The sequence below is a fragment of the Pseudophryne corroboree genome, chromosome 2 (genome assembly GCF_028390025.1).
Source record: "Pseudophryne corroboree isolate aPseCor3 chromosome 2, aPseCor3.hap2, whole genome shotgun sequence".
NCBI lineage: Eukaryota > Metazoa > Chordata > Amphibia > Anura > Myobatrachidae > Pseudophryne > Pseudophryne corroboree.
The window spans coordinates 423907351-423928787 of NC_086445.1; the positions used below are offsets into that span (position 1 = coordinate 423907351).

The 21437-nt window shown below is 43.0% G+C and overlaps 1 protein-coding gene across 4 annotated transcripts in view; it reads left to right on the forward strand.

Moving 5' to 3' along the window:
• OFD1 (OFD1 centriole and centriolar satellite protein) overlaps positions 1-21437 on the forward strand; it is a 112925-nt gene that overhangs the window by 19898 nt on the left and 71590 nt on the right. For all 4 annotated transcript variants that reach the window (XM_063953522.1, XM_063953523.1, XM_063953520.1 and 1 more), the window contains exons 6-9: positions 365-472; positions 2641-2777; positions 16150-16323; positions 19420-19526. In XM_063953522.1, the coding sequence (XP_063809592.1) occupies positions 365-472; positions 2641-2777; positions 16150-16323; positions 19420-19526 (526 nt within the window). The remainder of the gene's footprint in view (positions 1-364; positions 473-2640; positions 2778-16149; positions 16324-19419; positions 19527-21437) is intronic.

The following is a 21437-nucleotide window of genomic DNA, read 5'->3' on the forward strand; positions in this document are numbered from 1 at the left end:
CTAAAATTACCTTCAGGCTGTGTGTATAAGGTGTATATGTAACATAAATGCATTCTGTGCTTAGATTTAGGTCCCATCACCATGATATCTCATTATGGTATGCAATTATTCCAAAATACGGAAAAATCCCATATCCAAAATACCTCTGGTCCCTAGCATTTTGGATAAGGGATACTCAACCTGTATATCAAATGAGCAGAAATGGGGCAGTTTTTGTGGATAACCCATCAAGCACATTAAATTTGTGTTATGAAGTTGTTCCCTTATGCCAAAAGAGGTTTCATGACTATTCAGTCCCCAGACACATGTAACCAATCCTGTCAACCCACTTTCTAATAATTTTTTATTTTGTTATGTTTTATAGGTTTCCTTTTACAAATCCTGAAAGAGCTGATAGATTACCACCTCGATAAAGATGGCAGAGATGCTGATACCCAGACAGTCACAACATCTCCTTACAAAGATTCAATCGGTATTGCCTGTCTCTATTTTGATTGTTTTTTGTGTTTTTTTGTTTTTTGTTTTTTTTGTTTAGGCTACTGCAATTACAGCAATCAGCGACAAATTGGTCCCAATTCAGCTCCTGTTGGATCTGAGGTACATAGCGCAAGGTTCCGATGTTTGGTACTTTGTGCATGGACTTGACCCATACTGAGCATGTTCAATACGGGTCATGCGTTGTTGGACGCACTATGACTGCACACTGTCAGTGATTGACTGTCTGCTGTCATTTGGGATAGGGGAGGTAGCGGCGATGGGCACAGTTTCCCAAAAATGGAGGTGCGTCGCCTCCATTTTTGCGGGAGTGCCACGGGCAAGATCTCTGTCAGAAGACTGAGATTTCCTGGCCTCTTTGTAGGAACTGGGGCAGTCTACGATGGCCTGCAGTGTCACAGGTGATCCGATGCTGCATCCTAGGATGCAGCACAGATCACTAATGCAAACAGGAAGCATCAACTTATATCAGATGCCTCCTGCTGCATTACCATATTAGTGTATCATTGTTTCTTAGAGAAATGTTTAACAGTACTGGAGGAAGAAACCATATGTAACCATTTAGGGAAGAGTGCAATTAGCTGCAGTAATTAGTCTGCTTGATGTTCTTATCAAACAGCAGCAAATATTTATTTCTTTTGTTTCTGGTAAAATGTTTATCATATGATTGTGGCAGAAAAGCTTCTCTGTGCTTATAGTACCGAAGTATAATTTGTTTGTAGAGTTCATTTCCCCTTCCTTGTTTAATATATGTCAGTGAATACAGCTCCCATCCACTGGTGTTTTTTTCTTCTTTGTTGTATTATCACACACATTGGTAGTGCATTTATTTTGTGTACACCAGGGGTGGGGAACCTCCGGCCCGCGAAGCCGTTTGGTCCGGCCCACCAGCTTGTGTCAGTGAGACACGCTGCCGCTCAGTCCGGCGGCAGCGTGTCTCAGCTGTCAGAACAGGAAGGAGAGCGCGGCTGTCGGGTGGGAGCGGCGGCGTGTATGACTTGAAACCAGCCGCCGGTTCGTGAGCCAATCAGAGCTCGCGGACCGGCAGCCAATCAGAAGCCGCGGCTGCCGGTCCGCGAGCTCTGATTGGCTCTCGAACCGGCGGCTGGTTTCAAGTCCTACATGCCGCCGCCCAACATAGCCGCGCTCTCCTCCGTGTCCCGCCGAAAGCAGCACGGAGGGGAGGGGGGGGGGGGCAGGGCATCTGTATACCTGGCACTGTGGGGGGCATCTGTATACCTGGCACTGTGAGGGGCATTTGTATACCTGGCACTGTGGGGGCATCTGTATACCTGGCACTGTTGGGACATCTGTATACCTGGCACTGTGGGGGCATCTGTATACCTGGCACTGTGGGGACATCTGTATACCTGGCACTGTGAGGGGCATCTGTATACCTGGCACTGTGAGGGGCATCTGTATACCTGGCACTGTGGGGGCATCTGTATACCTGGCACTGTGGGGGGAATTTTGTATACCTGGCACTGTGGGGGGAATTTTGTATACCTGGCACTGTGGGGGCATCTGTATACCTGGCACTGTGGGGGCATCTGTATACCTGGCACTGTGAGGAGCATTTGTATTCCTGGCACTGTGGGGACATCTGTATACCTGGCACTGTGAGGGGCATTTGTATACCTGGCACTGTGAGGGGCATTTGTGTATCTGGCACTGTGGGGGCATTTGTATACCTGGCACTGTGGGGGCATTTGTATACCTGGCACTGTGAGGGGCATTTGTATACCTGGCACTGTGGGGGCATCTGTATACCTGGCACTGTGGGGGCATTTGTATACCTGGCACTGTGGGGGCATCTGTATACCTGGCACTGTGGGGGCAATTGTGGATCTGGCACCGCACTATTGGGGGCATATGTGTATCACGTCCCATTTTAACTGGCCACACCCATTTTTTGGCGCGCGCACACACAGTACCTCTAAGGGGCAGACCTACTGGGGGGCAGGGTAATTTTTTAAGTTGAGAATTTTTGTATGGCCCCCAAAGGATTTTATAAATATCCAAATGGCCCTCGGTAGAAAAAAGGTTCCCCACCCCTGGTGTACACACACTGAATAGATATCTCAACTGACATGTACATTAGACTTGTATTAATATATTTATTAATTCTGCTTTTCGCTTACATAGTGGATAAACTTAAATTTATTGATGAACAGTTTGAAGACATGTATCCAAAACGCCCAAAATTTGAGTCCCTGGAAGGCAAACTCTTGGAATATCGTAGAGAAATTGCAGAACAGCTCCAGCTGGAACTGTCTCAGAAGGTTTGTATGTTATCCAGTGAAACTACGCACACTACCAGAATCACTATAATGTGATAAAGCCAGTCTCGAGCACAGCGTTATGCATTATTAAAGAAAGAGAATAAAAATTTTGTTTTTCTTTAATATTGCACTTTATTTGTATTTTGGCAACATGTTCTCGAAACCATTCCATGTCTACAACCACTGTGTCATTAAAAATGAAAAAACTCCTGTTTTTTTATTTTATTAGTGTCCTGTCACACTCTCGTGTGACTTACCTTTGCTGCTTGTCCTGCAGGTCAGGTTATCTTGTTGCACTTGTGTCGTGGAACTGATGCATGGACATCGTCTTGTTGATCTTGTCAGCTGCTCCTTACCTCAGCTGACTCTGGCAGCCAATCTGTAACCTGCAGCTCCTATGTAAACCCTCCCTGTTTATTGATTCACTTGCAGAGCAATAAGTTACATTGAAAATCCCTGGCTCCTGTTTGCAGCATGTCACATTTGACAATGCTAAATTCCTTGTCGTATAAACAACCCTTTATGAAGCTAAGAACACTGTACGCTGTTTGCTCAAGAAGTACCGTAATGGTACGCTATTGGCATAGCGATCGCTCAGCCGTAGGCGAGACGCTCAAGCGTCACGTTCGCTCACGGCCCAGTGATCACAGGACACGTTATTGGCTATGTCTAGGGGAAAGATTCGCTGTAGCGTAGCTTACGCTCGAGACCACGAGGAGGTCACCAGCGATGCAGACGCTTACAACGCTATACCTTTATGTTAAAACCTTATACCAATGAAATACACAGAATACCTTAATGTGAATACAGGGTGTAAGTGCAACCTTGTGTAACCTGACTATCTACAAAGCTGCTTGTGCGTCACCGACGCTCAAGTGAACACTTAACACTATAGTAAATACACAGATACTGGTTTAGGTTCCAAGGCCTATTAACTGTATTATATCTAATATACTTGTAAAAGGGGATAACAGTACATATGATACACTACAGTATAACAAAGACTTCCTAACCACAGAACTAAACAATAAATACAAAAAGACAATACTACACTGACCTAAATGCAATACAATACAATGCTATAAGGTATATAAGAGAAAAGAGGAGAGAGAGAGATAGAGAGAGAGAGAGAGAGAGAAATTGGCTCACAGAAAGACAATGATTACATTAAATAAGAGACAACATGGTTGCAGATAAAACTACACATGTGAGAGACAATCGCTGCGCAGTTAGTCAATGCTGAATACAGCATGGGATGGAAGCTAGACTCCATTTTGAGAAACCTCCACTTGATTCCAAAGACCACACCACATGGCTGAAAGGGGGGAGGGGAAGACATCCAGCAGCAGCCATTTTATATTTGCAGGTCCAAACACATGGCACTCTATACTAAACCACAATCACATAGCAGAAAACACAAGACTCCATTTTCTTCCAAAATGTCCAAGCCTCAAAACAATGCATATGTTCTGATTTTACAATTCCAAACCATCTAAAACACCTTTCACAATGTAATCCAACTTCCTAGAACCATCTCATAATTTCACATCCCAAACAACTTCAGTATCTCAATAACCAGAGCATATTCATCACAAGACCAGATCACAATGTAATTAACACAAACGTAACTGCATGGTGGTATTTATGATTAACAGGATATATATTATAACTAACCAGCACAATCTATTTTAAATCTCCATTGGCAAACAAATACCACAAATATTATGCTACAGATTGTATACTGTTCCAATTTATCACAGACTTCACAGAGTATCCACAAACACCCAACAATCACACAACCAAGTTACAATATCCTATTTAAACCAGAAAGCAATCTATCTGTTTCCTTATCTAGCCATGTGAGGTTCAATACTTAGCCTTTAGTTTGGAAGATGTCCTGGGGATTCAGCCGCCATGCTGCTTGGTGCCAGGTAGCTGTGTGTGTGTCTGTGTGTGTAGCTACATTACATCTGTTCTCTGAGGCCACACCTGACCACTACCTTCCTGTTTGACCAGTACCTGGGGGAGGGGTCTTTCTTTCTCCTTTGTATTGAGTCACCATTCTCTTTGTATATGCTAATCAGGTTCAGCCCTGAAAACTTAGTTGATCATCCATTGTTCCCAACAAAGCTGATCTTAACTTTTATACATATAATCATATCTATCCGCTGCAATGTCCCACGACAACACAATAGGTCTCAAACTAAACCACACCTTATTCTGCTTGCTTCAATACCAAACATGATGTGTTTATCTGGTTCGGTTCGAATGATACACATCCATGACATTAATTCATTAGCCAATTCTAAATCTCCATGATGTCTGGTGCTGTTCATTATTATAACCATGTACTGTATGAAACAAGTGCCGAATCCATCTCTGTGCCATGTCCGAGCAAATGCGTGTGTTTCCATATATTGCTGTGCTCGCTGCGCATATTTGCAAGTATAGCGACTTATATGTGTGCAGTTTATATGGTCTCTCTATGTAATATTTTTGACTTTGACAGTCCACCCTTTGGCAGTCACCAATAACTGCCACTTCCTAAAACATTTCAAAAAGAGAAAAATATATGTCAGGGGTTAATACATTTCCATGGTTGGGTAAGGGAGGAGAGAGGAGAAGGTGTGAAGAGGGTATGACCTAGTGAGAAAGTAGAAGCATGTGTGTATGAGTCCATGTTTGGAGGGTCATGTATCATCGTGCCGTACGTGTGGTAAATCAAGCTTCGAGGTATTGCGAAGTATACATTTGAATTCCTTCTTATCCTGTGGTACAGGTCTGTGGATGGGCTGTCAAACTTTACCGAGCTCATTTCGGCTTTCAGTTGTAACAAAATGGGGATGCACATTTTAGTTGATGATACATGAATGGGGGAGGTATGTGGTTGCTGATATCTGTGCCTGTATTCCCTATCGTCTATGTGTGTCGTTACCTGAGGGTTGTAGAGATGAAGATAAAGAACACTTACGAAAAATGCAATAATATTCTATGTCAGGGAAATGTACATCTGTCGTCGAAGTCGTTTTCGGTATCTGTTGAGAGTCGTCTTCTTTGCGCTGTTTTGCTCCTTAAGCATGAGCAAATAGCTTTGTCTAAGCCATCAGATTTACAAAAAATGTTGGGCTAGCGTGAATTTAAAAGTACTAGGGAAACTGGGGATCCATGGCAAAGTTCATCAAGTGTCCATATTTAAAGTTGTCAAATCTTCTTCATCTTTGGTCTTGTCTGTGGTCTTTGTCTGTATACCGTCTCGTCAACTTCCTCGTCCAAGGGGGTCTTTGTATCTTGGAGAAAAGCAGAAAAACAGGTGAAAGAAACGGACCGTATAATCGCATTTTCATCACATTCTGGTTTCTATCATTGGGTCATAAATCAAATCCAGGTTAATTACAGTTTCCTCACTCCTTAAGCTCATCACTTTCGTACTTTGTTTACACCTCATTAAAGCCTGCCCGCATCTAAATATCAATCCAATCGATATAACGACACCCAAAATACACAGTAGAAACTTTCCAACATCCATTATGACTCCTTGAGCCCACTCTCCCAAACCGGAGAACCAATTTCGCGGGTTCAACCATGACACCCAACCAGTCAGCTCATTACCTACAGCAGCAAGGGTGAGATTGTGTTTTCGACGAAATTCCCACTTCAATTGGAGAATATCGTCCATCTTTTGGTCTATGACCTCTACCGGATCCTCGGTGCTATTTGTGATATACGTGCAACACTTTATGCCGTACTGTGTTGCCAATGTAACACAATATCCGCCTGTTACTGCTGTAAGGTAATTAAGAACCATTCTATGCTGAACTAGTTCTGTTTTATAAGCTTGAAGTTCTCTTCCAGTGTATCTAAACGTGTCATCATACATTTCAGTGATATTATCTAACAAATTGGCGAGTGCGGAAATGTATCTATAATTCATCACTCCTCGAGCGGTACGAGTGAAATCTAACGCTACCAGAACCTGAATCCCGGTGGATTCATGGATAAGATCAGAGGCCGGATGCTCTAACCTTTCTGACAGTTGTCTTTTAACCCGGTGCTCGTAGTGAGTGTGAGTATAAGGAGCTTGGGCACCACGGTGTATGTCCTTCATTTTGTCATGTGTAACAGTCATCACTTCAGGCAATACTTTTCCAATATAACACAATCCTTCAGAGTTTGGGGCAAGCCACTTGTACGCCTTTCTCCCACATATGAAATATGCATCATCGGGGAGAACATAGGGGACGGAGAAGGACATGACCATGTTACAAACCTTCCAGGTGAAATCTCCTGACCCTAATTCTTCCATCTGCCTAATGCACGTATCGGTTTGTACGATATGTGCACAGTATCCTGGTGATACCTCTCCAACTCTAGTAATCCTATTTCCTAAGGTATATCGATACCGGAAAGATTTTCCTCTACTGGCTATGTGGCGTACGAGCTCTGTATCTGTAGGCATTCTATCTGCTCTGTGTGAAAAGGTCATGGTAAGGTTGCTCCATGACACTTCCCAATTTCCCGGTTTTCTGGGATTGGAGATGTTAAAACATAAGAGGGACCTATCCACATGGTATTGGTGGAGCTTCAAACTAGGAGGGCTGGAGATGTTAAACCTCCGGTCCACCGGTCTCCCACCACTTAGCTCAAGTACCTCCCCTAACGTTAAAGGAAATGGTACTAGCCCTGATTTGCTGTGTCCCTGAGGTACTTGAGAGCATACCCAACAATCGGTCTTATTTAACACATTACCCACTAAGGAGTGATAGTCACTCAATGGATGCCGGTCCATATGGATATTAAAACTGGATTGGCATTACTTTGTTACAGAGCCTACAGATACAACTTTCTTTTTGAACTAACATTCCTTCACAGTTGTTTACAAATAACATGGTTGTTAGATCGTGCCCGGTACTCGCCTTTGCTTGGTGATTGGGTTGCTATTGGAAATTTACACCTCCGTCTCAGTCATCAGGACCTTTCTGGATCCTTTCTCGACCTCACTGGTACTCTCACCGAAACAGACTGCTCTGGTCAACATCATGGTTAGCGGGAAAATCCATGTCACAGTCTCTTGGGGCAAGTCCATCTTACAGGAGGAGAAAAGAAGAAATTTGTAAAGGGGGTATAAGAAAATCAGTTTGAGGGGGAGAGAACTCGTTACGATAATAAGTTCTCTCGTTTTGTTGTTCTTTTTGTTCTGCTGTCCTCTCAAAAGGTGCTGTCTCTTCAGTCTTCCGAATGAACCTTCTGGTGATGTAATCTTTCTTCCTAACTAGCGATCTTTCTGTGTGGAGCAAAATCTGGCATTACCATTGGTTAACACTTAGGGGTGGCATACCATCTTTAAATCATGGAAACATGAGTGAGGAGAGAGAGAAAATAAAAAACAAAAGAGATAGAGAACAATTCATGTGCATATATACATTACATAACCCGACAATAACCACCAATAAGAGAAGAGAAACAAAGCATTTTTAAACATTGTCAACATTAAGAAAACATTGTCAGACTATTTGGCTGTCGTATCTACGTGTCTAATGGTTTCCTTGAGCAGTCCCTCCCCACCAGCACTTGCATTATTCCACTGTCTGTATCTGGCCAGAATACATTGTGGTGGATAGGTCATGCTGGGGTTTGGTAGACTTCTGCAAGGACCAAGCGAATATGCAATGTTTGAATTCTTACCAATAATCGTCAGAGATGGGGATAGAGAGAGAAAGAAAAAACATTTTTCACAAATACATTTACAACGTTTAACCTGGTCATTCCTGTGTCTTCAGTGAATGACCTCCCAATTTATTAACCGTTACCTCAGGCTTGCCTCCATTCCTAATAATCACCTTTCCTGACTATATATTATAGGTGTGGCCCAAAATTCTTCCTATATGATCCCTGCTTGTAATTTGGTGTGTCATATTCATGCTCATTTTCATGTCTAGGGGGTCTAACTTTATGTGGGTTATTGCAGTTCTCTTTTGCACAGATCACAACTCCTTAAGTTCCTCCATGTGCCAATGGCCTGGGGTTTTGGTTGATTTGATGCCTCCTCAAACGTTTGGATGCTCATCACCCTCAACCGCTTTCCCTGTACCTACCTGATTCCTCGGATACCATGATTATGTCGTTGTCTAGGGAGTTGATATACCTTCTGTGAATCTTTGATCATACAGTTAGATCTTTCCTAGGATCTGGGTAATCAGACATGATTGATCTCAATTCTGTCCGGGACCAGGGATGGCGCATTGCACTGTCCTTGACGGGAATGGTTCCCTGATCGTCAGTCTTCCCATTGGGGACTGTGATCACCCTGACAGGACTAAACTCAATTACATCACCTTGTTTTGGTCTTACAATATGGGGTACATTTGTTTGTGCGTGATATAAAACATTGTACGTACCTGTGGACACGACCTCACCTGACCCTCCGTTAGGGGGTTTGATTATTGCCTTTACCAATTTGGTCGTGTCCACCTGGATGTCTTGTAGGATGGCTTCTGGAAGAGGTGCCGACATCGTTCTGGGCTCACTTTCTTGTTTGTATTCCTGAGGAAAGTTTAACATGGGGTGCGACTTGCATGGGTTAATAGTTGTACATTCAACAGTATTACAATAATCATTGTTACATTCATTACACTTATTCTTATTATCTATACTACAGTTGCTAAGAGCATTTTTATTGTTCCACTTTTGTGCTTTTCTCTCCGCAATCAACTCCTCTCCTGCAATGTATGGTGGGGGAGGAGCTGTGGCAATCAACTTCCTGACTGCCCCAGATCCTGCCGCCAGAGCCAAACCTCTCTGTATCTCACCTTCCTGGTGCCATAACTGTAAGTAATCATGATGTTGAATTCGTCTCTTTGATGATTTTACGAGACATATCCTCCTCCTTAAATTTTGTAACACCTCTGGACTGAAGCTACCTATTCTTGGGAACTTGTCCCTGTCTTGTACAGTCATTCTCTCCCATTCATCACATAAAGATTCGGTGTGAATTCCATATTTTTCACACATTACATATCGTGCCGACCCAACTGGTCGGTTCACAGAATCAACCTGAACCAGGGTTGATCGCCCCCTACCTGAGCAACTGGCCCCCATAGTCTGCAGGTGTTGCTTAGTCCTCCTTGGATCTCTGTATCAAGGTTTTCAGCAAGCCTTTTCAGACAACCAAATTACTCCACAGTAGGCCGGCGGTGGCGGTTTACCGAGTACCCCACTCACTCGCCCACCTCGACCAATACGACCTGATCACACCGACGTGGTGCTGGCGTACTCGATACAGGGCCCCTATGGAACCTTCAGTTTACTGGAACATATGAGGGTTACCCGCAGGACACTTACTCTTTCCAGTAAAGGTGGGGTTGTTAGATAGTTCCTGAGTGACCAGCGAACTTCCCTTCCAAAAATAAAAAATTACACAAATCACGTCAGAATGTACAAATAGCGTTTGTGACCACTTTACTCTAATGGTATTAGGTCAGATTACTAACTACTGCACACAATTACGTGCGGTCCAATCGTTCAGTACACGAGCACTACTTGTCATGTACTGAAAGATCAATGGAATCGATGTTTCCGGCCGCGATTCCTTCAGCAAGAGCTTATGGCCTATATGGGTTCTGCACCAACACCCCAGGCGTTGTGCCACTGGACTTTTATAGCGGACCTTTTACCTTACGACCTCCTGGTCTTGTTCCTTATGACCTCCTGGTCTTGTTCCTTATGACCTCCTGGTCTTGTTCCTTATGACCTCCTGGTCTTGTTACCTTATGGTCCGCTATACTCTAATGCTCAAATATTATTTAACCAGGGATGCCTCCCTGGCCACCGTATATGTCACTTACACGTATGTCCCTTGACGAGTACCCGGCTTTCTTTTTGGTTCCACCTTAAAGTTATATAAACTTTTGTATACAAAACACACTCACTCAACACATGTACACTTTGTTTCTATATCTATTTCTGCGCAGAAATTGTCTTCAGGCCAAGAGTGTTACCAATTAGGAGCAGGATCTGTTAAACTAAATTTCAGATTTTCCAAAAATAGATTTGCGTTATTTACCGCTTCGCGTTATCTATCGCTTTTGCGCTAATTATCGCTTTGCGCTAATTCAACTTTTCGTGACTTGGGCTACGTGGGCGTAACCAGACGCTACGTTGCGTAATGTACGCTGCGTGCGTCCTGCCTTTCGGATTGCGTACGCTAGTCTTTGTTAGTGACACGTGTACGCAATGCAAAGGATCCACCGTAACACAATATATATTTTATCAATGTAGATGATCCCTGATCATCTACCGCAATCCACACTGACTGCCTTATCTCCTAGACAAATCGTGTGTTGTTCTATACTTTAACTATTACCTCTACTATTAAATAACAGCAAATCTCTTTTTAGCACTTTCTATCAACTATAAAATTTGGCAAACAGGAATGTGAGATGTGAAACTTACACAGATGAAAATGCAATTCTAAATTTAATCTAATAACATACATTGATGTAAGCACACGCATATGAAATTACATATAAGTACCAATCACTATTACTTATGATTGACTATGATATAGATTAAATAAATGCATAAAAAAAAAACCTCATTAAATGATGATTTCTTTTTGACAGTGGATGGCTGATTGTTTCCTGAGTCAACTGAAAACCAGCCGCTCAGAAAAAAAAAAAAAATTTTTTTTTTTTTGACCTTCCCAAAATGGCCGCTGCTCCTCCCCCTTCCACCTCCATGAGGGTCACACAAAATGGTGGACAGACCATGCGGCCTCTTGTCACAAAGAAAGTCATCATTCAAAACTCCTAAAGTTATTCTAGGCCTGAGTGTGTAGTTGGCACCAAATTGAAATAAAAACCAGATTTTCAAAGACAATAGCGTACTGTTCTTACCTCCGGTTACCGGGTTCCTTCAGCACTCTTTATCTAAGCGAAGCAGACGCTTATCCCGTCAGCACTGTGAGACAACCTCCCACCCTTTGCTGGAGGGATAATGTCTGCTGATCTACCTAGTGCAGATATGAGAAGTATAGGACGAGCCCGCAATTGACAATGCTAAATTCCTTGTCGTATAAACAACCCTTTATGAAGCTAAGAACACTGTACGCTGTTTGCTCAAGAAGTACCGTAATGGTACGCTATTGGCATAGCGATCGCTCAGCCGTAGGCGAGACGCTCAAGCGTCACGTTCGCTCACGGCCCAGTGATCACAGGACACGTTATTGGCTATGTCTAGGGGAAAGATTCGCTGTAGCGTAGCTTACGCTCGAGACCACGAGGAGGTCACCAGCGATGCAGACGCTTACAACGCTATACCTTTATGTTAAAACCTTATACCAATGAAATACACAGAATACCTTAATGTGAATACAGGGTGTAAGTGCAACCTTGTGTAACCTGACTATCTACAAAGCTGCTTGTGCGTCACCGACGCTCAAGTGAACACTTAACACTATAGTAAATACACAGATACTGGTTTAGGTTCCAAGGCCTATTAACTGTATTATATCTAATATACTTGTAAAAGGGGATAACAGTACATATGATACACTACAGTATAACAAAGACTTCCTAACCACAGAACTAAACAATAAATACAAAAAGACAATACTACACTGACCTAAATGCAATACAATACAATGCTATAAGGTATATAAGAGAAAAGAGTAGAGAGAGAGAGAGAGAGAGAGAAATTGGCTCACAGAAAGACAATGATTACATTAAATAAGAGACAACATGGTTGCAGATAAAACTACACATGTGAGAGACAATCGCTGCGCAGTTAGTCAATGCTGAATACAGCATGGGATGGAAGCTAGACTCCATTTTGAGAAACCTCCACTTGATTCCAAAGACCACACCACATGGCTGAAAGGGGGGAGGGGAAGACATCCAGCAGCAGCCATTTTATATTTGCAGGTCCAAACACATGGCACTCTATACTAAACCACAATCACATAGCAGAAAACACAAGACTCCATTTTCTTCCAAAATGTCCAAGCCTCAAAACAATGCATATGTTCTGATTTTACAATTCCAAACCATCTAAAACACCTTTCACAATGTAATCCAACTTCCTAGAACCATCTCATAATTTCACATCCCAAACAACTTCAGTATCTCAATAACCAGAGCATATTCATCACAAGACCAGATCACAATGTAATTAACACAAACGTAACTGCATGGTGGTATTTATGATTAACAGGATATATATTATAACTAACCAGCACAATCTATTTTAAATCTCCATTGGCAAACAAATACCACAAATATTATGCTACAGATTGTATACTGTTCCAATTTATCACAGACTTCACAGAGTATCCACAAACACCCAACAATCACACAACCAAGTTACAATATCCTATTTAAACCAGAAAGCAATCTATCTGTTTCCTTATCTAGCCATGTGAGGTTCAATACTTAGCCTTTAGTTTGGAAGATGTCCTGGGGATTCAGCCGCCATGCTGCTTGGTGCCAGGTAGCTGTGTGTGTGTCTGTGTGTGTAGCTACATTACATCTGTTCTCTGAGGCCACACCTGACCACTACCTTCCTGTTTGACCAGTACCTGGGGGAGGGGTCTTTCTTTCTCCTTTGTATTGAGTCACCATTCTCTTTGTATATGCTAATCAGGTTCAGCCCTGAAAACTTAGTTGATCATCCATTGTTCCCAACAAAGCTGATCTTAACTTTTATACATATAATCATATCTATCCGCTGCAATGTCCCACGACAACACAATAGGTCTCAAACTAAACCACACCTTATTCTGCTTGCTTCAATACCAAACATGATGTGTTTATCTGGTTCGGTTCGAATGATACACATCCATGACATTAATTCATTAGCCAATTCTAAATCTCCATGATGTCTGGTGCTGTTCATTATTATAACCATGTACTGTATGAAACAAGTGCCGAATCCATCTCTGTGCCATGTCCGAGCAAATGCGTGTGTTTCCATATATTGCTGTGCTCGCTGCGCATATTTGCAAGTATAGCGACTTATATGTGTGCAGTTTATATGGTCTCTCTATGTAATATTTTTGACTTTGACACATTGCTATTCCTGGCTCCAGTTGGCAGGTAGACTACAGTTCTTAAATTTACTACCGTAATTTGCATTTCTGAGTTCCCTGCCTGCAAAGCCTTCCAAGCCACAAACTTCACCTGAGTTCCTTCTGCAGCAAATCAGCAAAATTTCTGTAATTCAAACTACAAATTATCTGTTCCCTGACTCTCAGCTCAGTGCAGACTTTAGTTGCAACCCACTGAATTCAGAACTTCAGTGCATTCAAGTTCCCAGCCTGCAGTAATCTTCAATCTTGTTCAAGTATCTGCTTAGTTTGCTGTGACTTTTTTCTGATTGCTCAACAACCTGTGAGCATCACCTGATTTCTCTAGTATATCTTGCCTGCTAATTTCAAATAAGACGGAGTTCACCTCAGACCTAAAAAAGGGGAGGTAGAGGACTGCTGCGCCTCAGAGAGCTGCAGTAGGGATACCAACAGATGATCACTCAATCACCCTGGAACACAATGCACAAGAAAATAAGGGATCCCTTCTGCGCTCATCCAACAACAATAAACAGTAATGCAATAAATGATAGGTTCCCAATGGATAAGTCTATGACTAAATTATAGTCTCTTTTAGTTCTTATACAAAGCGGAAGTGCTGGATGTAGGGAGACTCAATGCATACCGTACTCACAAGGAGTCGTGGTATGTCCCGCATGTAGAGGTGTCTTAAGTCGCTTGGTTCTTCTTTACCTTCTCCGAGGTGGAAAGTTCTTATCCTCGTAGTTGGATGACCTTAAATGCAGAGATCTGACCCATCTGGCTCCGCTACCGGTTCGCCCTCCCTGCCGTCCCCGGCTGCTGCTGCTGCGGGCGGTGGCACTGACTGGACGGGTCGCTGTATCTCCGAACTTGTTGTATGCATTGAGTCTCCCTACATCCAGCACTTCCGCTTTGTATAAGAACTAAAAGAGACTATAATTTAGTCATAGACTTATCCATTGGGAACCTATCATTTATTGCATCACCTCAGACCTGTTAACCAGTGGTTTCCAGCCCCTGGATTAGTACATTCCTCATTCTCCTGCAGTCCTGGTGTGCTGTTAACCTGATTCTCCGACAAGCAAGCATATTTTTCTGTGTGTACATTTCCTTCGCTCCTTGCCACAGTACCACCACCTAAAACACAGACTCGGTCCTCCAGTGTCCTGAGGCTACTACGTTTCAAATCCAAGCTCAACTTTACCTGCTCCATTGCACTACTGAACCCAGCAATACCCATCCACAGTTCCACTATACCCTGCAGAGCGTCCAGAACCACCGGTGTCCTTTGTAGTCAATTCCAGGTCTAGATCAAGTCCATCATATTCTTCAGTCCGGTTTCCAGTGTATACCAGCGTCTGTACCAGGTAACCCAGTCCGAGGGCTGCGACCTGTGTGTCCGATGCAGCAAAGTCCAAATCTCCTTGTGGGGATCCCTGGCGAACACCACCGCCACGTTAGACGCGGAGTGCATCTGCACTGGGGCTAATCCGTTCCAAGCTTGGAAAAAAGTCCATCTATCCATCCGTGAACCGTGACATGCTCATTTTAACTTTTTTACTGGATGCCTTTGTGTGAATATCAGCAGATTTTATAATGCTGTGATAATGCGGGTAAATCCATTGTCCGAGTCCCTAAAATATCATAAACTATCCGCTTATTAGTAAATCAAGTAAAATTTAGAATGTAATTTATGGTACATCAAAACCAAGAGGTCAGATCCTGTAGTAAGAGTGTTTGGTATTCTGATTTGTGTCTCCAAAGGATAAAACCTTTTAGCGGAGATCTTTAGTTTTAGTAAATATGGAACTCGTGAGTTTTATATTGGTAAATATTTGCAACATCTCTTACTACATTTCTTGATTTTTATTTTCCTAGTTCATTTATTTTGTCTTTTGGCAACCTTTTGGAACAGAAAAGATATACTTTCTTTATACTAAGAGTATCAAAGTCTCTGTCTTCCTCCAGTAATTGTTTTTCAGTATTCCCAAACGGATCTGATTATTATTCATAATTCCAGAGTTGTATAGACAAAAACTAGTTTGTAATGAATGATCTGTGTTAATATGTTTTATTGAACTTTTATTTAAAAAAAAAAAAGAAAGGTGAAAGTAATCTGTGCAATGTAAATATACAATTATTACGGGTTAGGAGAATGTTGCCACTGTGGTACTTGTCTTTAAAGTATATATTGTGTTGTCACATTAGTCTACTGTATCAGCTGATATTCAAAATCAGTTTCCCTAGCAAGATAAATAAAAGCAAAATTTACACTTTTCAGTAAGTAAAACTTTTTCCAAATTTTTATTTTAGTTGCAACATTTTAAAGATGTTGAAATTGCTAAATTAAAATTGGAAGAAAGAGAAAAGTCCCAGAGGGAGATTTCTGATTTACGCAGAGAACTGGAGAAAACTTATCAATTGAAATGTGATGGATTAGTGTCACGGGAGAAGAATGCTGTAGAGAGACTTCAGAGGCAGCAGGAGGTAAGCACGGAGAACCAAGCCTGTAAGACAGGGATGGGGAACCTTCGGCCCTCCAGCTGTTGTTGAACTACACATCCCAGCATGCCCTGCAACAGTTTTAGCATGGCCAAATAGCAAAACAAGGCATGCTGTTATGTGTAGTTCAACAACAGCTGGAAGGCCGAAGGTTCCCCACCCCTGTTGTAAGAGAAGGGCCTGCTACTCCAGTCTTGTGTTGTATTGCTTGAGACTGTATTCTTCCATTAATGGAATCTACTATTACTACTTATTTTGGTATACAGTGTATCTGGAAAGTATTCACAGTGCTTCACTTTTTACACATTTTGTTATCTTACACCCATATTCCAGAATCGAATAAATAAAATTTTCCCTCAAAATTCTACACACAATACCCCATAATGACAGTGAAAAAAAGTTTTTTGGAGATTTTTGCAAATGTATTAAAAATAAAAAAATAAAATCACATGTACATAAGTATTCACAGCCTTTGCCATGACGCTCAAACTTGAGCTCAGGTGCATCCTGTTTTCCCTGGTCATCCTTGAGATGTTCCTACAGCTTAATTGGAGTCCACCTGTGGTAAATTCAGTTGATTGGACATAATTTGATAAGGCACACACCTGTCTATATAAGGTCTCACACTTTACAGTGCATGTCTGAGCACAAACCAAGCATGAAGTCAAAGGAATTGTTTGTAGACCTCCGAGACAGGATTGTCTCGAGGCACAAATCTGGGAAAGGGTACAGAAAAATATCTGCTGCTTTGAAGGTCCCAATGAGCACAGTGGCCTCCATCATCCATAAATGGAAGAAGTTCGGAACCATCTGGACTCTTCCTAGAGCTGTCTGGCCATCTAAACTGAGCAATTGGGGGAGAAGGGCCCTAGTCAGGGAGGTGACCAAGAACCCGATGGTCACTCTGTCAGAGCTACAGCATTTCTCTGCGGAGAGGAGAACCTTCCAGAAGGACAACCATCTATGCAGCAATCCACCAATCAGGCCTGTATGGTAGAGTGGCCAGACGGAAGACATTCCTTAGTAAAAAACACATGGCAGCCCGTCTGGAGTTTGCCAAAATACACCTGAAAGACTCTCAGACCATGAGAAACAAAATTCTCTGGTCTGATGAGACAAATATTGAACTCTTTAGTGTGAATGCCAGGCGTCATGTTTGGAGGAAACCAGGCACCGCTCATCACCAGGCCAATACCATCCCTACAGTGAAGCATGGTGGTGGCAGCATCATGCTGTAGGCATGTTTTTCAGCGGAAAGAACTGGGAGACTAGGCAGGATAGAGGGAAAGATGAATGCAGCAATGTACAGAGACATCCTGGATGAAAACCTGCTCCAGAGCGCTCTTGACCTCAGACTGTAGTGACGGTTTATCTTTCAGCATGACAACGACCCTAAGCACACAGCAAAGATATCAAAGTAGTGGCTTCAGGACAGCTCTGTGAATGTCCTTAAGTGGTCCAGCCAAAGCCCAGACTTGAATCTGATTGAACATCTGTGGAGAGATCTGAAAATGGCTGTGCACCGACGCTTCCCATCCAACCTGATGGAGCTTGAGAGGTGCTGCAAAGAGGAATGGGTGAAACTGGCCAAAGATAGGTGTGCCAAGCTTAAGTCTAATTGCTGTCAAAGGTGCATAAACAAAGTATTGAGCAAAGGCTGTGAATACTTATGTACATGTGATTTCTTAGTTTTTTATTTTTAATAAATTTGCAATAAACTCAAAAAAACTTTTTTCACGTTGTCATTATGGGGTATTGTGTGTAGAATTTTGAGGATAAAATGAATTTATTCCATTTTGGAACAAGGCTGTAACATAACAAAATGTGGAAAAAGTGAAGCACTGTGAATACTTTTCCGGATGCACTGTATTTCATATTATGTTAGGAAAATATGCTCAAGAAATCTGACTTAAGGATTAAATCTTAAAAATGGCATCATATTGCCTCCTGTCAATGTGCAGCTTCCTACTAAGGAATTCCCCCTCTAGTGCAGCACAAGCTTCCATTTTGAGATAAGCTGCCCTTTTCATGCATTAGACTTGGGGAGCACAAACAGGGCCATCGAGACTTCTTGCCGGCCTGGGTACTAGAGGGGGCATAGCCAAACACGCTTGGAAAATATTTCCCTGTGAAACTTATGTGCGTACCAATGACTGGCTCTGCCTCTACTCGGCAACCAGAGAAGCCCTAGTAATTACCCCCATCTTGGCATCCCTTTGCACAACCTCTTAACATCCTTAGTGCAAGTTTGAATTGCAGGGTGCTGTGCTCACGCACCACAGTTGTTTGACTGTCCAATGTTGTCTACTTCTGGCAACTTTATTTATTCATTTCCTTCTCAGTCTCATGGGCTATAAATAATGAACTCGTTCCACATGTGGGCCACAGCTTGCTAGCACTAGACTTTAGAGCAGGGATGGGGAACCTTTGGCCCTTCAGCTGTTGTTGAACTACACATCCCAGCATGCCCAGCAACCGTTTTAGCATGGCCAAATAGCAGAACTGTAGCAGGGCATGCTGGGATATGTAGTTCAATAACAGCTGGAGTGCCAAAGGTTCCCCACCCCTGCTTTAGAGTAAGAAAATATACAAACCTGCTATAGATGGCATTCAGCATCCACATAAGGCAAGAACTTAAAAAATGCACACCTTTGTGTTACACCAGAATCATATAGAGCTCTCCAGAACAGAACTTGCCATGGACTCTTTGACCTATTTTGTTATTAAGCCTTGTTTCCTACTGTGAAGGAGGTCTCTTGGTTTCATAATATTGTGGGGTACACTTTACTGGCATGGTTTGGGTGTATGTATGAGATATTCTAGAACGCCTGAGACAGCGTTCTCCAGAAATATAAGCAAGGTGTCCAGACGTTCGTAGGCATGCTGCCATTTCACATAGAAGCCTAATAAGGGACTTTTATATTCGTGTTTCCCATTTTCATCTCCAGACATCATATTGTAGGTCTGTTATGCTTGACGTGATGGTTGATCTTCTCCAGTAGCTACCAGTCACTTGAGCAGAGTGCTTCCTTTTAAGCAAACACATCTTTTATTCTAGCTAGTCTTTCTTTTTGTTGACAGATTGAATCTAAGGAGATCTATGCTCAGCGACAGACTCTTCTGAAAGAGATTGAGGTGGTTCGGAGCAGGGAAATGGATCTTCGACAACGCATGGAAGCATTTGAGCTGTAAATTATTATTTTTATTAAACTCAGGTTACAGATACACATGAAACAAGCAATTATTATTATTTTAATATTTTGTTTGGATTGCAATTTTGAGATCCTATCTTTGCAATTGTAAGTGATCATTATTTTTGCATAATGTGTATTTCTCTAACGTCCTAGGGGATACTGGGATAGTCTTAGTACCATGGTGTATAGATGGGTCCTATTGGAGCCTTGGCACTTTTTAAATCTTTAGAGTGTGTGTGCTGGCTTCTCCCCTCTATGCCCCTCCACCAGACTCATTTTAGAAAATGTGCCAGAAGGAGCCGGTCACATCCTCTGGAGCTCCAGAGAGTTTTCTGCATTTATTTTTATGTTTGTTATTTTCAGGCAGGACTGGTTGGCACCAGCCTGCCTGCAGCGTGGGACTTAGGAAGGGGTGGGGGGGGGGTGGGACGGTACCAACCTCCTTAGGGTTAATGGTCACAATCCCTGCTGACAGGACATAGCTCCTGGGGGAACTAATTGCAAACCGCTGAAGGTGAGCGTACATTCCCGCAGCACGCCGCCACCCCCTAACAGAGGTGAAGAGTGGTGAGTACAGAGCCGGCATCCCGGGTAGAGGATCGTCTGCTCCATTGGCGGCATTAGGGTACAGAGACGCAGGGCTCCACAAGGGGACGGTTGCGTCTCGGATCAAAACCCACACTGGCACTGGTGTGGAAACAGGGTTCTAACCCTGTTTCATATATTGTAGAGACATGCCAGTATATAAAAGCGGGAAGACCGTGCGCCATTGAAGGGGCGGGGCTTCAGGTCAGAGCGGAACCAGACGCGCCATTTTCACTGCATTCAGATGCTGGCTGCATAGAAGCACTACATAGAGTGTGTGTGTATATATATATATATATATATATATATATATATATATATATATATATATATATTTCTCTGACGTCCTACTGGATGCTGGGAACTCCATAAGGGCCATGGGGAATAGACGGGCTCTGCAGGAGACTGGGCACTCTTAAAAGAAAGATTAGGTACTATATCTGGTGTGCACTGGCTCCTCTCTCTATGCCCCTCCTCCAGACCTCAGTTAGAATCTGTGCCCGGCCAGAGCTCACTAGAAAAGAAAGTATTTATTAGGTTTTTTTATTTTCAGTGAGATCTGCTGCAAACAGACTCACTGCTACGAGGGACTGAGGGGAAAGAAGCAAACCTACCTGCTTGCAGCTAGCTTGTGCTTCTAAGGCTACTGGACACCATTAGTTCCAGAGGGATCGAACACAGGGCCCGACCTCGATCGTCCGTTCCCGGAGCCGCGCCGCCGTCCCCCTTGCAGAGCCAGAAGACGGAAGATAAAGATGAAAAACGGCGGCTGAAGACTCCTGTCTTCATTAAGGTAGCGCACAGCACTGCAGCTGTGCGCCATTGCTCCCATAGCACACCACACACTCCGGTCACTGTTGGGTGCAGGGCGCTGGAGGGGGGGGCGCCCTGGGCAGCAATTAGTTTCACCTTTTGGCACAAATAGCACATAATACAATGTATAACACTGTATATGTGCAAAAACCCCCGCCATTAACATTATAAAAAGCGGGAAAAGCCCGCCGCTGAAGGGGCGGGGCTATCTTCCTCAGCACAGCCAGCACCATTTTCTCTTCACAGCTCCGCTGGAAGGACGCTGCCCAGGCTCTCCCCTGTAGTATCCAGTACACCAAGGGTAAAAAAGAGAGGGGGTGCACATAAATTTAGGCGCAAATTGGTCTTAATAAGCAGCTATTGGGAAAAATCACTCAGTATAGTGATAATCCCTGTGTTATATAGCGCTGTGGTGTGTGCTGGCATACTCTCTCTCTGTCTCCCCAAAGGACTTTTTGGGGTCCTGTCCTCAGTCAGAGCATTCCCTGTGTGTGTGCGGTGTGTCGG